General features: G+C 34.5%; 1 protein-coding gene across 2 annotated transcripts; it reads left to right on the top strand.

Annotated features, from left to right (window-relative positions):
• The first annotated feature begins 824 nt into the window (after positions 1-824).
• LOC115940531 (natural killer cells antigen CD94-like) lies at positions 825-13,404 on the top strand. Of its 2 annotated transcripts, XM_081821223.1 has the most exons (6): positions 825-1,713; positions 1,990-2,073; positions 6,361-6,468; positions 7,039-7,190; positions 10,794-10,900; positions 12,335-13,404. In XM_081821223.1, exons 1-6 carry the CDS (start codon positions 1,524-1,526, stop codon positions 12,459-12,461), a joined length of 768 nt encoding a protein of 255 aa, XP_081677349.1. In that variant the 5' UTR covers positions 825-1,523; the 3' UTR covers positions 12,462-13,404. The 2 variants fall into 2 exon arrangements, with proteins under 2 accessions (XP_081677349.1, XP_081677350.1); XM_081821224.1 differs by lacking the exon at positions 1,990-2,073.
• Positions 13,405-13,894: the final 490 nt, after the last annotated feature.

Here is a 13,894-nt window from a genome sequence, read left to right on the forward strand (position 1 = left end):
AAAATATTTCCTATGCAGAATATGATTTTTTAAATTCTTAGATGTTTTAAGGACTATTTAATTCTTTTTTAGACAATATAAAATGGGTTCTCCCCCTATTGTCTCTATAGGTATTACCTAACTGGTTAGCAGTGAATTATCCAAAGGTTAAATTCTCTTATCTACCAGTTAAGTGTAGTAAAAAAGTTTGATGCTTTGATAATATGATTATTTTTACCTAAAATAAATCCAGGTTTATACTTGCAAATTTATTGTCTTGTTATTTTGTTATATGGATTTTCAATTAATATATAACTAAACAAAATCCAGTTAGGTTGGAAAATGTGACCTTAAGACAAAAATGAGCTTATAATTTGGCACTTTGGTGGAGAGAGTATTTATTGAAAATCAAATGGCAGTGTGTCTATACAGTTTATCATTATTAATAATTGTTCAAATCATGTTTCCTGACATTCTAAATTAACTGAATGGTGAAATATTAAGATATTTTAAAAATCCCAGTTTCAAATCTATTTAAGAACAGTTATCTAGTTCTTTCTACACTTACCAAAAATCTTCTTTTGGGAAAAATGTTTTCTCCATTTAATCACTATTTTTTTTTTTAATTCTATGGGAGAGAATTTATTAGGTATTCTTTGGAAGGTATTGTTCATATGAGTTACATGTAAGTGAAGAATCATATATTTGGATAAATATAAATTAGCTATATATAATATATATATTTGAACTAAATATATATTTATAAAAATTATATTTAAGTGTACTATTTTTAGATATAATATTTTAATATATTTATTTATCTGAACTAGACTATATTTAATATATATTATACCTATTTATTTACTATATTTATAAGATTTATATTTATTTTAATAAAAGACTATCATTTATTTGCTCTCTGACTTGGGAATACTGTTTATGCTCTTGGAGCTTCAGTTTTCCTCATCTACAAATAGAAAGGACCACTGTGTAGCATTGTTGTTAGAATTACAAGTTATACCTCCCTCATGTAATGTTACTTCTGTAACTCCCTTTTGTTGAACCCCATGATTTCTGCATTTTCCTCACACTCTGAAAACAGGGTCATGACCCACTGACTGTAAAGTTCAAGTGATAATGTGGATGAATGAGTGGTATCTGACATAAGCCATGTGGCAGGTGAAGAGTTTGTCAAATTGGAATGTGTGTGTCCTTACTAAAGAGGAAGTTACTGTTTTTGGTGTCAATAAAGTTGCCACTTGGGCATAAAACAGGCATTAAGTGATCAGACATAATTTTTCAAAAGCTAATATAAGTCTAGATTTTTAGGTGAGTATTTAATATATAAATTTTTAAATTTGGCAATGAATTCAGTTTTAAAAAAAATGAAACATAACATGCCCATATACAGTAGTGGAACCATTATTTAATTGTGTAATATTTCTGTTTAAGTTATTACAAAGAGAAATGTAAGAAAAAAATCCTAACAGTCCCAGATAAATATTTACTTTAACTTGCTTATTTCAGATGATCACGCTTATCATATGCTTAGCTGTCACTCTCATTTCATGATATTGTTATTTTCATGCCTCATGAAACATTGCATAGGATTTGAGCTGTGTTCTTTACTGCAGACCTCAAAAATGAGTAAGGAGACAGTGACATATGCGAATCTGCTATTTCCATATTCAAGGAAACAGAAGGGCAAAAGACGTCCAGTGGATAAAAGGAGAGGTAAAGGTATTTCAGTTTGTTTTCTTGTTTCTGAAAACATTATGATGTCAAGTAAGAAAAAATGAAATCATGATAATTGTGTCTATACATTTTGATATTATATATCTGGTTCTTTATATATGAAGAGGTACATTTAAATGTAATATTCAATGAGTCTTGTGACCAGAGTAAATAGTGATATTCAAGTTCTAAAATGAATTTCCATTTTGTTCTAATTCTGAGGGCCTTCCTAAGGCTCAATGCTTATTGTACATTTTGCTTTCTGATTTTGTACAGAATTTCGATGGCATATTGTTGCATTAACCCTGGGAGTTATATGTGTTATCTTCCTGCTGATAATCACAGGCTTAGGATATATGCGTGAGTATCAGGCACACAGTTCTTAGGAGAACAATGAGCCAGAGTGGAAAATGAGATGCTATAACTACTGAACTTCTGCTGAAACTTTGTAAATCATAAAGTCCTATAGAAATGTTAGTAATTATGATGTGTTGATGATAATATTGATGATGATTATGATTTTATTATTTTGCTATCATTTAGGTTTTATACCACACAAAACAGTGTAAGCAATAGCTGTAATGGCAGAAAATTTGGCTGAAATGTACAGTGTGGAAGGAGGCATTCCATAAGATCAGAGACTGGAAAAATCTTTACTTGAATATTACATTCTTTATCATACTTCAATACTGCTTAAATCACAGAGGACTATAAAGTTGATCTATTTTCTATATCACTTTTTATAGATTTCACGTCAATTTAGAAAAATTTATAGAATACTTGTTTTTAATATCTTTTCCCTGATGTTTATTTTTCTTTGTTTCATTCATTCAGCAACAATTTTGAGTATCTTTGCTGGGTCAGGAACTATGTATTGCATTAAAGATACAGGAATTTTTAAAAGTGAGCTCTCAATGAGCTTGTCTTAAAGGGGAAGATTTTTTTTTAATGAAGCAGTTTTTAAAATAAATATTATTAGTGCTGCAATAATGGCATGAAGATATCAGATGGATGGGATATTCCATGCTGAGGTCAAGAAAGTTTCCTCTAAGAGATAGTAATTGACATGATATAAAGGATAGATAGGATGTAATCAGGAAACTCATGGTAGAGAAGACTCTTCCAGGAAGAACAACATGAACAGAAGAACATATTGATGTGTTAGGAGAATTTCAGTTTTGGGTAAATAAAATAAGTAGGTAGAAATAGGTTTCGCTAGATATGCAATTTATGGTAATATTAATATCATGTCGGGAAATTTTTAGATCTGTTCTAAAAACAAGAAAGAAACTATTGGAAGATTTACTGGAGGGCAAAACAGGACCCATGTCCCATGAGCAGATAGGGATTTTGGAAAGGTCAATCTGAATAGACTGGAAAGTGAGTGAAGGGACAAGATAAGAGGATATTTCAGGAATCAGGGTTAGTTAGAATGACTGAATTATTGTCATGAAAGAAGTAATGAAGAGTAGGGACCACATATGGGAAATATTTAATGTGTAGAATTGTTAGGATATGCCTTTTATTGAATCCGTGAGAGAGACAGATGAATCAGTGTTACATTTGATATCGGGTTATACACATTGGTGAATATAGTCCACTAAACGTTATAGAAAACACAAGAGGAATATTAGGCTATGATTCAAGGTGTGTGTGTGTGTGTGTGTGTGTGTGTGTGTGTGTGTGTGCTAATAATGGTGAAGAGTGAGGTGCTGGTGGCATATCATTGGAGATGACCAAAAAGAATTAGATTGGTCCGAGTCTTCTAGAATGAGTTTTGGCAGTAGACACAGACCATCCACACATATAGGATAGGATTTAAAGTCTGGAGATCAAGAGAGATGCCTAGATTAGAGATATGAATTGTGGATTCAAAAATTAGTGTAACAGTTATTCAAAAACACAGTAGAGGAAAGCAGAAGCTAGACCATGTGTCACCTTGTAAAACGAGGGAGAGTAGATTACGCTAGAAGAACAAGGGTGACGAGGATGATTCTTAAGATAATTCGACATTTAGAAGTAAGTGTAAGAGGAGCAAATAGTGAAAAACAGTGATGGTTTGGTTAAACAAGGAGGGGATCCAAAACATTATGACATCATATGGAGAGAAGGCTAAAGATAGTTACGGATTCCAAGTAGTACAGAAAGATGAAGTATTCTAATAGGGAAAGTTATGTTTATTATATTTGGCAAGAGAGGTCACCAATGACATTTTCTAGAGTAGATTAGTGGAATGGTAGGTCGGGTCAAAGCCTGATTACAATGGTTGAAATTTACTCAAACATTAGGAAGCTGAAACGGTAAGTACAGAAAATTTTTTCTAAATTACGGCTAAGCAAAAATTTCCCCTGTGTTGAACATATGTGGATGTACAGGATCTCATACATTGTAAAGGAACTATAAACTGACTCCGACACTGTCAGTTTGGTATTATCTCCTCAAGCTGAACATCGAGTCAGTCATTCTCAGCCTAAGTATATGTCCAACAGATGTACTTACACATGCACAGAAATGTGCATCTACAAGACTGATTGCAGCAGTGCCATTTACAAATCAATCACTTCAGAACTACACAAATAACCACATATGACCATAATATCAAACACCTCAAAACTACATAAATGACCACTAATGGAAGAGTAAATGAAACCTCTGTAATTTATTTCCCAATGCGGTTTATGTAGCAGTTAAAACAAACTACAGTGATATGTAACAATGTGGATGAAATTCAGGAAGATAAAATGAAATGAAACAGGAGCAAGAGCACAAAAGTTCTTGTATATCCTTATATTTTCTTTTAAGCTTAAATAGTTAAAAACAAAATAAATACAGTGACAACAAAAGTATATGTAGAATGTATCAAGGCTGTGTTTGTAATGGGCGTTAGTTGTACTGCTTGAGATAGGTAGGAAGATAGGATGAAATAAAGTATAAAAGTAGATAAATGTAATGGTTAATGTGCTAGCAATTCTGAGCGTCTCATGAATGAAATTTATGAACAACTTTATTCTATCCCCAATCCAAGAGTTAGAAAAGCAATTCTGTTACAAAAAATATGAAGAAGAAAGGACAGGAAATTTTGTGGGAGAGGTGACTTGAGATGAACATATGCAAAAGAAGGGAACCATGAGAAGGAAAATGTTGAGGGTTCAAGAGAGAAATATAATAGTAGGAGATCACGATCACCAAAGATTCAATAGGGAATGAAATCCACACCAGGGGTGAGAATTTCAGTCTTGCCCAATGAAAAGCAATTTTTTTTCTGAGATAGAATGAGGGATATCTGTGTATTTATTGGAGGATAAGCAGGAAGTTGAGAAGGGAAGTTTCACTCATATGTGGAACATAAGGATTTTTTTTTTTTAATTTGCTAAGAAGCCTCACACCCAACATGGGGCTTTAACCAAAGACCCTTAGATCAAGAGTCTCTTTCTCTACCCACTGAGCCAGCCATGTGCTGCAATGAAGTTGGCTATTTTTAGATGTGCATAAAGTTTATGTCGTAAGTTTCTTGGAGGCCCTGCCAAAATAGTTTTGTACCATGTATCCTTGGATAGACAGCAAGGAAGGGACAAGGAAAATGATTAGTCACAAGAAATTGTAAGTACAAGAAATTATTTAGGTACCAAACATCTTAACGTGTCTTTTTTTTTTTTTTTAATGTATTTACTTATTTTAGAGTGAGAGATTCAAGAGAGCAGGGTGAGGGCTAGAGAGAGAGACTCTCAAGCAGACTCCATGCTGTGTGTGGTGCTGGTGGGGGAGCTTGGACCCAGGACCCTGAGATCATGACCAGAGTGAAACCAAGAATTGGAGGCTTAACCAACTGAACCACCCAGGCGCAACTTAATGTGTCTTTTTAATTCAGATACAGTATATGAACATTGTAATGGATGGCTGAATTGAAGCAATAGTTATATTTATTGCAATTGAATACATTAAGAGACTGTGCAATGGATGTTGTTGGATTTTTACAAGTAGACATTGAATTTGATTGAATGATGATGGGTCATAGCAGATTTGGAAATGAACATTCTCAGTTGTGTAACAAATCCATAAAGTATTTTTCTTTTAATATTCACACACTGAAAGAGCCATATACTTCATGTTTTTATATTTTTTATTTGTGAGTTTTGGGAAGATATTGCTATTTCTCTCAGAGATTTTTAACTTTTCTTTTGCATATTAGAAGGAGCCATCTGAGCTCTTACTCCATACACATTCAATGAATCAATTATAATTTTATTCTGGAGGCGAGCCAGATCCCTGTATTTAGCTTTACATGCAAATACTAAGTGCGAAATAATATACTGAATGCTCAACTTCATCAACTTTGAAATCTTTATTTGAAGTGTAGATGACATAGAAACTAGTAATATATTTGATTTCCTGTTTATATTTTCTGTTTTATAAAAGTTGATTACTGTTTTATATACTTAACAAGTAATAGATAGCAAGTTAGAGCTCTATAATAAAAATCTGTTTTATATTCTGACACTATATAGTATTTTATCCTAATATTTTCTCTGATTGTACTTTCATTTAGTCAACAGCATTCACCATGTCATTTGGAATTAGAGTAAGTGATTACAATAAAGTGACCTATTAAAGTCATTCATGACCTTAATTTTCTAATATGGGTTGAAGTTTTTCAGAGGTGTTCTGGAAACACAATGCAAGATATGAAAGACGTAAAAGACAAAAACGCTTCCTTTGGAGAAGTTGAATATGACTCAGTTTTACCACCTATTATAGGTACATACTGAATACTTACACTGATACTTTATAGATTTTTTTTAATGGAATTATCCCCTTCTGTTCCATTTCAATATATAATTTTAAAACTTTACATTGAACTTTGTCAGATGCTTTAATTTGCTCATCTTATTTTAGTCAAATCCATTTTCTTTATTATAGGTAATTGAACACTTGACTTTCACAAAGTCATGTTGATTTGATTATTTGAGTAATTTATCCCCATGAATGTGTTCTTCCCAATATAAATCCCTTAAAATTAATACCATCCCCATAATTCCTTTGGTGGATTTCTCCCTGCAGGGAGAACTGTTCCATGTTGCTGTAGTGTATTTGTCCTTGAGAAGTCAAGATTTCTCAGTGCAATCCTAACAATGGTCTGAGGTCTGTCAGAGACAGTCCCTGGCTCCACAATTTGACCATAAAGCGATGCCCAACATTAAACTTTTGTGATATAGAATGCCACTTATTCTTTGGTTATTCAGTCTGAACTAAGCAATGAAATATATAGAAGGTGCAGGTCTCTAAGTGTTCTCGTGGTTGAAGATCATGGTGGATTTTGTTTTCAAGATACAGATAATCTCACACTTCAAGAACAAATGTACTGCTGTGGAAAAAGCTGTTACTATTTTTCAAGGGAAGAGAAGACTTGGGAGAAGAGTAAGGAGTCATGCCAAGACATGCATTCTAGTCTCATTAAGATTGATAATAAAGAGGAGCAGGTATGTCTAGTTTATAAAACTTGAGTAAATGCTTTTTATGTGATATTCCTATATTTTGAGTTAGGATAATTGTTTAGACTTTCCTCCAGTATTAATTGGCCACATTTTTTTTTAAGTTTTATTTATTTGAGAGAGAGCAGAGCAAGGGAAAGAGAGCATGAGTGTGGGGGGCTGGGGGGTAGGGGGGAGAAGGAAAGGCAGAGGGAGAGGGAGAAACAGGCTCCCCGCTGAGCAGGAAGCCCCATGCTAGGCTGGAACCCAGGGTCCTGGGATCATGACCTGAGCCCATGGTAGACACTTAACCAACTGAGCCACCCAGGCGTCCCTTGGCCACTTTGTTATGAAACACTTGTTAACTGGTGCAAATTGCTCTGTAGAGGAGACACAGGGCTAACAGAGACCTAGAAGAACAGTTTAAACTAAGAGAAATGTCTCTGTTGTGTGTGCCACGGACTGTTGTTCAGTCCTTTTATTGTATGTGTTGCATCTTCAAATTTAGTATACATCAGGCTGTTCAGTTTTTAGTTTCTCAGGGCTGATACAGGGTAAAAGAAAAAGTGCCTTCAATGGTCTGAGCAATCTGAAAAAGAGAGTGTCTCATTGTACTGAGTTCTATTCCTTTATCAGGATTTGGGAGGGATCACACATGTAAGGGATGATGAGTCTCTCACTTTCATGGCCATGGGAAAAAGGAAGAAAAATGGAGAGTTTGAATATAGCTGGAATGATTCTCTAAAAATAAATTTTTCGGGCGCCTGGGTGGCTCAGATGGTTAAGCGTCTGCCTTCGGCTCAGGTCATGATCCCAGGGTCCTGGGATCAAGTCCCACATCGGGCTCCCGGCTCATCGGGGAGCCTGCTTCTCCCTCTGACCCTCTCCCCTCTCATGCTGTTTCTCTCTCGCTCGCTCTCTGAAAAATAAATAAATAAAATCTTTAAAAAATAAAAATAAAAATAAAAAATTTTTCTTTTACTTATCATCTAGAATGACAGAGGAAGCATCTCTTTTCTTCTTTTTTTTTTCTAGAAGAGAAAATCTAGATCACATTTGCCATTCCTTATAGAATTTGGCATATTAAGTCAACAGATTGGATTCTGTAGTTTTCCTTCTAATGATTCCATTTAGGCACTGAATTCAAGTTATACTGCTTACTGCTAACAATATTATTTCTATTAGTGTATTGTGAAGGAAGACTTAAAAACCTCATGTTAAAAAACAAACAAACAAACAACATTCAGGGGTGTCTGGCTGGCTCATTTGATTGGTAGTGGGTGTGATTCTTGATCTTGGAGTTGTGAGTCAAGCCCCATGTTAGGTGTAGAGCTTACTTAAAAAAAGGGGGGGGCACCTGGGTGGCTCAGTCAGTTAAACGTCTGCCTTAAGGGTCCGGGATCTAGCCCTGCATTGGAATCCCTGCTCAGCGGGGAGCCTGCTTCTCCCTCTCTCTCAGACCCTCCCCATGCTTGTGCGCTCTCTCTGTGTCAAATAAATAAATAAATAAAAATCATTAAAAAAAGGAAATCTGTGTTTTCTTGTTTCTGAAATTCTTATTAAAATAACAATATGAATGAATCACTCTTAACTATAAGAAACAGATGAACTAAATTATAGCATATGGAGTCAAATAAATTTTGAAAATCCAGGTACAGCTTATGAGTACCTTGATTATTTTGAATCTCAGTTGTTATCAATCAATTCCTAAGTGATCTGAATTTTCTTCTCTCAGAAATTAAATTTATTTGTCATCCATATTTCCCCTGTAATTTCCAATTCAGTATTCTTCAGTTTTAGTCCTACCATTGAAGTTTATAGGCTTCAGAGTTTCAATGAAACGTCATATACTTGTTATCTTTTTTATTTCCATGAATTAATCTAGAGCCCTTGACATTCCATGAGACTTTTGTCATGGGTTAGAACAAAGCTGAGTTTCATAGTCTCTTGCCTCATTTGATGACAGCCTTGCTGACAGATCTACACTGGAATACTGATGCACTATACAAACCCTGTGACAGTCTTTGCTGTACAACAGCATTACTCTTACACTAATGGTTTAGGATTTTAGTCTTTTTCTGCTTTACCATGCCCAAGAGGTTAATGAAAGCAGTGCTTTAAATCCATTGATACTGAAAACTGAGATTGGCTTTTATACACTTATGTAAACCCTTAAGTCTAACAAAAATATGTGAATGAAAGAATCAATGGATATTTAATTTTAGTGTTTCTTCAGAGGCCTAGAAATGATATAGTTTTGTGATGCTTAAATAATACCCACCCATTTTATCTACTCTAAAAGATGCACTATTAAGATTTTTTCTTATACAACTTAATTATAGTGAAAAAATATTGGAGTGTGTGTGTGTGTGTGGTGTTTGTGTGTGTGTGTTGAGAGAGAGAGAGAGAGGGAGAGAAGGGGATTAAATTACATTGCTTTTAGGAAAGAACATTAATTTGTTGCTTCACATTTGCATCCATAAGAGACATTTGAAGTGAATAAAATATGTCAATTGGAATAATGGTTACAAATAATTTACAGGTTTTTTTACGTTAAAGATATTTTTGACACTGCATGCATTATTCAGTGCACAAAATCCTCAAAAGAAACAGTATGATTCCCACTGTATAGTAAAGAAAATGTTCAAAGAATTTTTATTTTCTTCAGTGTACATAGCAAATAAATGGAATAAACTGTTTTAACAATTGTAGGTATAGCTTCTTCGTTTTCACTGCTGTATAACATTCCAAAGCTTGGGTACACCTCATCCATTCTCTAGATGATGGGAATTTGCATTGTTTCCAGTTTTTGTTGTTATGAATAGTCCTTCATTTAACATTCTTAAACATGTCTCTGTGCAAAATTGTTCCATGTGTCTTCTCTTCTCTTTATTGCAAATCTTACTAGGAATGGAATCATTGGGTGATAGGATATGCACAAGTTCAATTTTATATAAGAATTCCAAATTATTTTTCAATATGATTTTTGGAACTGTTTTAAAGATCTCTAAAATCCCACAAACTTGGTGTTGTTATTTTTACTTTCTGCCAATTGAACAGTTGTAAAATATAACCTTTTGGCTTTGATTTGCATTTTCCTGACCCTAGTGACCTTAGCTCTTTCCATATTTATTGGCTCTATGCTTTATTTACACAAAACATGTTCTTACGTTTTGTCCATTTTTCCTAATTGGATCACTTTGTTTTCTTACTGATTTATAGAAATATGTCTTTGTTCTTTAAATTATTGCAGATGTCTCAGGGTTTGAAGCTTGTCTTTCCACATTCTTTAAGATGTCTTACCATGAAGAGAAGTTCTAGATTTAGTGCAGTCATATTTACCCATCCACTTTATTATATGTGGAGATTTTTTTTAAATCCATCATGTCCTTTGTTGATATCTTTCATCCAGTCACAAAGACTTGGGTGATTCGTTCATTAAAGACTTTCCATTTCAACTTCTTCTCCACACCATGGAGAAATTAGCCTGCCTCCTCCATTTATCAGAGTGGTATTTGAAGATAAAAGTGCCCAGTATTTTATGAGTCCTTTGCAGGTGAGGTGTTTTCATTGATGTTATGAATAATACCAATAATTCTATTTTTCCCACAGAATTTCATTCAATCGAAAGTAAAATTCAATTATTGGATTGGATTATATAAAGTAGGAGCTAAGCATCCCTGGAAGTGGCTGAATGGCACACTCTTATCTCAGATGGTGTAAGTTTTCATGTCACAGTTTTCCCATTCCCTTTTCTGCTCAGGAACTGCCTGGTAGATTACAGGTGGAGAATAGAAAAGGATCCTTGGGGACTTAGGGAAAATCTTGAATTCCATTTGATCTCACTTCTCTGGTAAGCAACCAAATGCAAATCTCAGGCTTCAAGTAGTCCCAAAGAGCATCATTTATCCCCATGTTCTTTATTGGATGATCCTTCCAAACACAATAAAGAGACATTTTGCTTTTGTATCTTTCTCTCGTATGTTCTGTGATACTTGCATGTTCACTGGTATGATTGCAGGAAATAGTAAAAATATAATGAGGAAAGAAAAGTGTCTAAACCCAGCTCTTTCTGTCAGTGCAACTTGTACTTGTTTACTTGGTATCATTCAAGAACTAAAAAGAAAAGAGCTTTTTCCAGTAAATCTCTTAGTAATCTTGTATCTCTAATGTGGTAACTTGTGTTTTTTATCCTATTATTTCACACAAGTCCACATGATTTCTGGTAGTCCTGTCTCATTAGTAAATCCCATAGATTTGTTCATTGATGTCCAGGAATCTAGTTTAGAAAATGAAGAAAAAGATCTAATAATGTAATAATGGCGAGCATGTGTAGGGCATCAGAAAAGTGTAAGAACTCAGTTTATTTCATGTGGGCAATGAGAAGCTATTAGAGGGTTTTGAACAGAGAAGTGACAAAGGCAGGTTTTCTGTTTTAGACAGTCCCTCTGGACACTGTTAAGATTAGATGGTGTGGGGGCGCCTGGGTGGCTCAGTCTGTTGGGCGTCTGCCTTCGGCTTGGGTCATGATCTCAGGGTCCTGGGATCGAGGCCCGCATCGGGCCCTCCCTCCACCTGCCGCTCCCCCTGCTTGTGCTTTCTCTCTCTGTCAAATAAATAAATAAATTCTTTAAAAAAAAAAAAGATTAGATGGTGTGTGTTCCTTGGTGAAGTGAGAAATGGGGACTAAAAGTTGGGATGCAGGACACTAGTTAAGAGTCTGTTGGAGTCATCCAGATGAGATGTGGTGCCTTGATGAAGATGGTAGGGTTGGTGCTGGTGCAATGTGGTCAGATTCTACACTTCTTTCAATGTGTGAGAGAAAAAAAAAATGTGTGAGAGAGACTGACAATTCAGGGATGTTTCTAAGGTTTTTGGCCCAGTAATTGTAAGAATGATGTAGCCGCTAATGTTAAGAGGACGTATTTGGAATTCAGTTTTAGATACAAGTTTAATAAATCTATTAACCAGTTAGCTATATATGGGGGTGGCACTTGGGAATTGTGATACATGATTAAGAAGTTCAAGTGAGAGATCTGTGCGAGAGATGTAGATGTTGCATGTCCATTGAAAGAATTGCACATATGTTTTAAATTCATGATAAATATTACCTGAGAAATGATTTTCTAAAATAAATATGTTCTCTACTGCAGGCATTTCCAGCAGAGTTTACCGGATATAAAATGTGGATACCTCAACTCATCAAATATTTTTAGTGCTGATTGTAGTAGACACTTTCGTTACATTTGTGAAAAGGTGTTCACTGGCCCTAATAATTAAAAGAGTTATTGTCTCTAAAGTTTTAATATTTTCACTTTTTAATAGCTACTAGGAAAAAACTCAGGGTATTCAGTCAGATTAGTCAACTATGCATGCTTTATGAAGGATTATGATCTTTCAAACATCCTTCAGCAAGCATAAAAAATGTTTTAAAAAGAATAAAATTATACATCCAAAAAATAAATGTATTGTTCTAGAATTTCAAGAACCAATCCATCAAAGAATGTGAAAACAAATTCATTTTGATTAAGTATAAGATTTTACATGAAAAATAATTAAATGATCTTGATATTAATAGGTAATTAATACATTCACATTGTTCAAAATATAAGAGATATGAAATAATGAACAATTTCTCTTTATTTATCTTATCCCCTATTCACCTAGTTCCCTTCTCAGAGGCAGACATGTAATAGTTTAAATAGTATTCCAGACATATTCTAGGCAAGTGCAACCATGTACATGCTATCTTCTAAACAAAATACTACATAACTACAAACAATAGTATTGCTTCTTTAGGTTTTTGTTTAAAAATAAATCATGCAGTTTGTTCCATATCAGTACCTAAGGAGCTTCATCAGTGTTTGTAAGCAGCTGCAAATACTACATTAAGCGGATGTACCAAAAATTTATTTACCAGTTTTATTTCCAATAAATATTTAGGTTTGCCCCAGATTTTTACAATTGTAAAAAAATTGTAGAATGAATAGCACTTAATATAGTATAATTTACCATATATATATATGGTAAATCTCTAGCAGTGAAATTTGTGTCAAAGGTGTATATATTAAATTTTAATAGACATGTATGTATTTCAGTAGAGGTTGTACACCTATCATCTCCACACAGCAACATTCAAGAATTCCTGGTTCCTCACTTCTTTACCACCACAGTGTGTTATCAATCTGTTTGATTTTGTCAATAAAATGTTCAACAATAAAAAGGGTTTCTTGTGTTATTTGAATGTACAATTTTCTTTTACTTGTGAGGATGAACATCTCTTTATGGTATTTCTTTTTATTTAAAATATTTGTCCAGGGCCGCCTGGGTGGCTCAGTTGGCTAAGTATCTAACTTGATTTCAGCTCAGGTAATGATCTCTGTGTCATGAGATTGAGCCCTGTGTTGGGCTCCATACTGAGCTTGGAACTTGCTTGAGTTTTTTTCTCTCTTTCCCTCTACCCTCCTTCCCTGCCCCCATCTCACTCACCTGCAAGCTTCTTCTCTCCAAAAAACAGCAACAAAAAAAAACTATCTGGGGGCACCTGGGTGGCTCAGTTGGTTAAGCATCTGCCTTTGACTGAGGTCATGACTCCAGGGTCCTGGGATCCAGCCCCATGCCCAGCTCCCTGCTCAGTTTAGAGCCTTCTTCTCCCTCTCCTTCTGCTGCTCCCACTGCTTGTGCTCTCTTGCTCTCTCTCTCTTTGTCAAATA

This window comes from Leptonychotes weddellii, chromosome 5 (assembly GCF_054177405.1).
Source record: "Leptonychotes weddellii isolate Sample4059 chromosome 5, ASM5417740v2, whole genome shotgun sequence".
In the NCBI taxonomy this organism is placed as follows: Eukaryota; Metazoa; Chordata; class Mammalia; order Carnivora; family Phocidae; genus Leptonychotes; species Leptonychotes weddellii.

Bases quoted from the DNA above. Each gene is read 5' to 3' on its own strand.
- LOC115940531 (XM_081821223.1), top strand. From the start codon at position 1,524: ATGCTTAGCTGTCACTCTCATTTCATGATATTGTTATTTTCATGCCTC. The intron at 1,714-1,989 runs GTAAAGGTATTT...GATTTTGTACAG, and splicing joins TCCAGTGGATAAAAGGAGAG to AATTTCGATGGCATATTGTT. The intron at 2,074-6,360 runs GTGAGTATCAGG...TATGGGTTGAAG, and splicing joins CACAGGCTTAGGATATATGC to TTTTTCAGAGGTGTTCTGGA.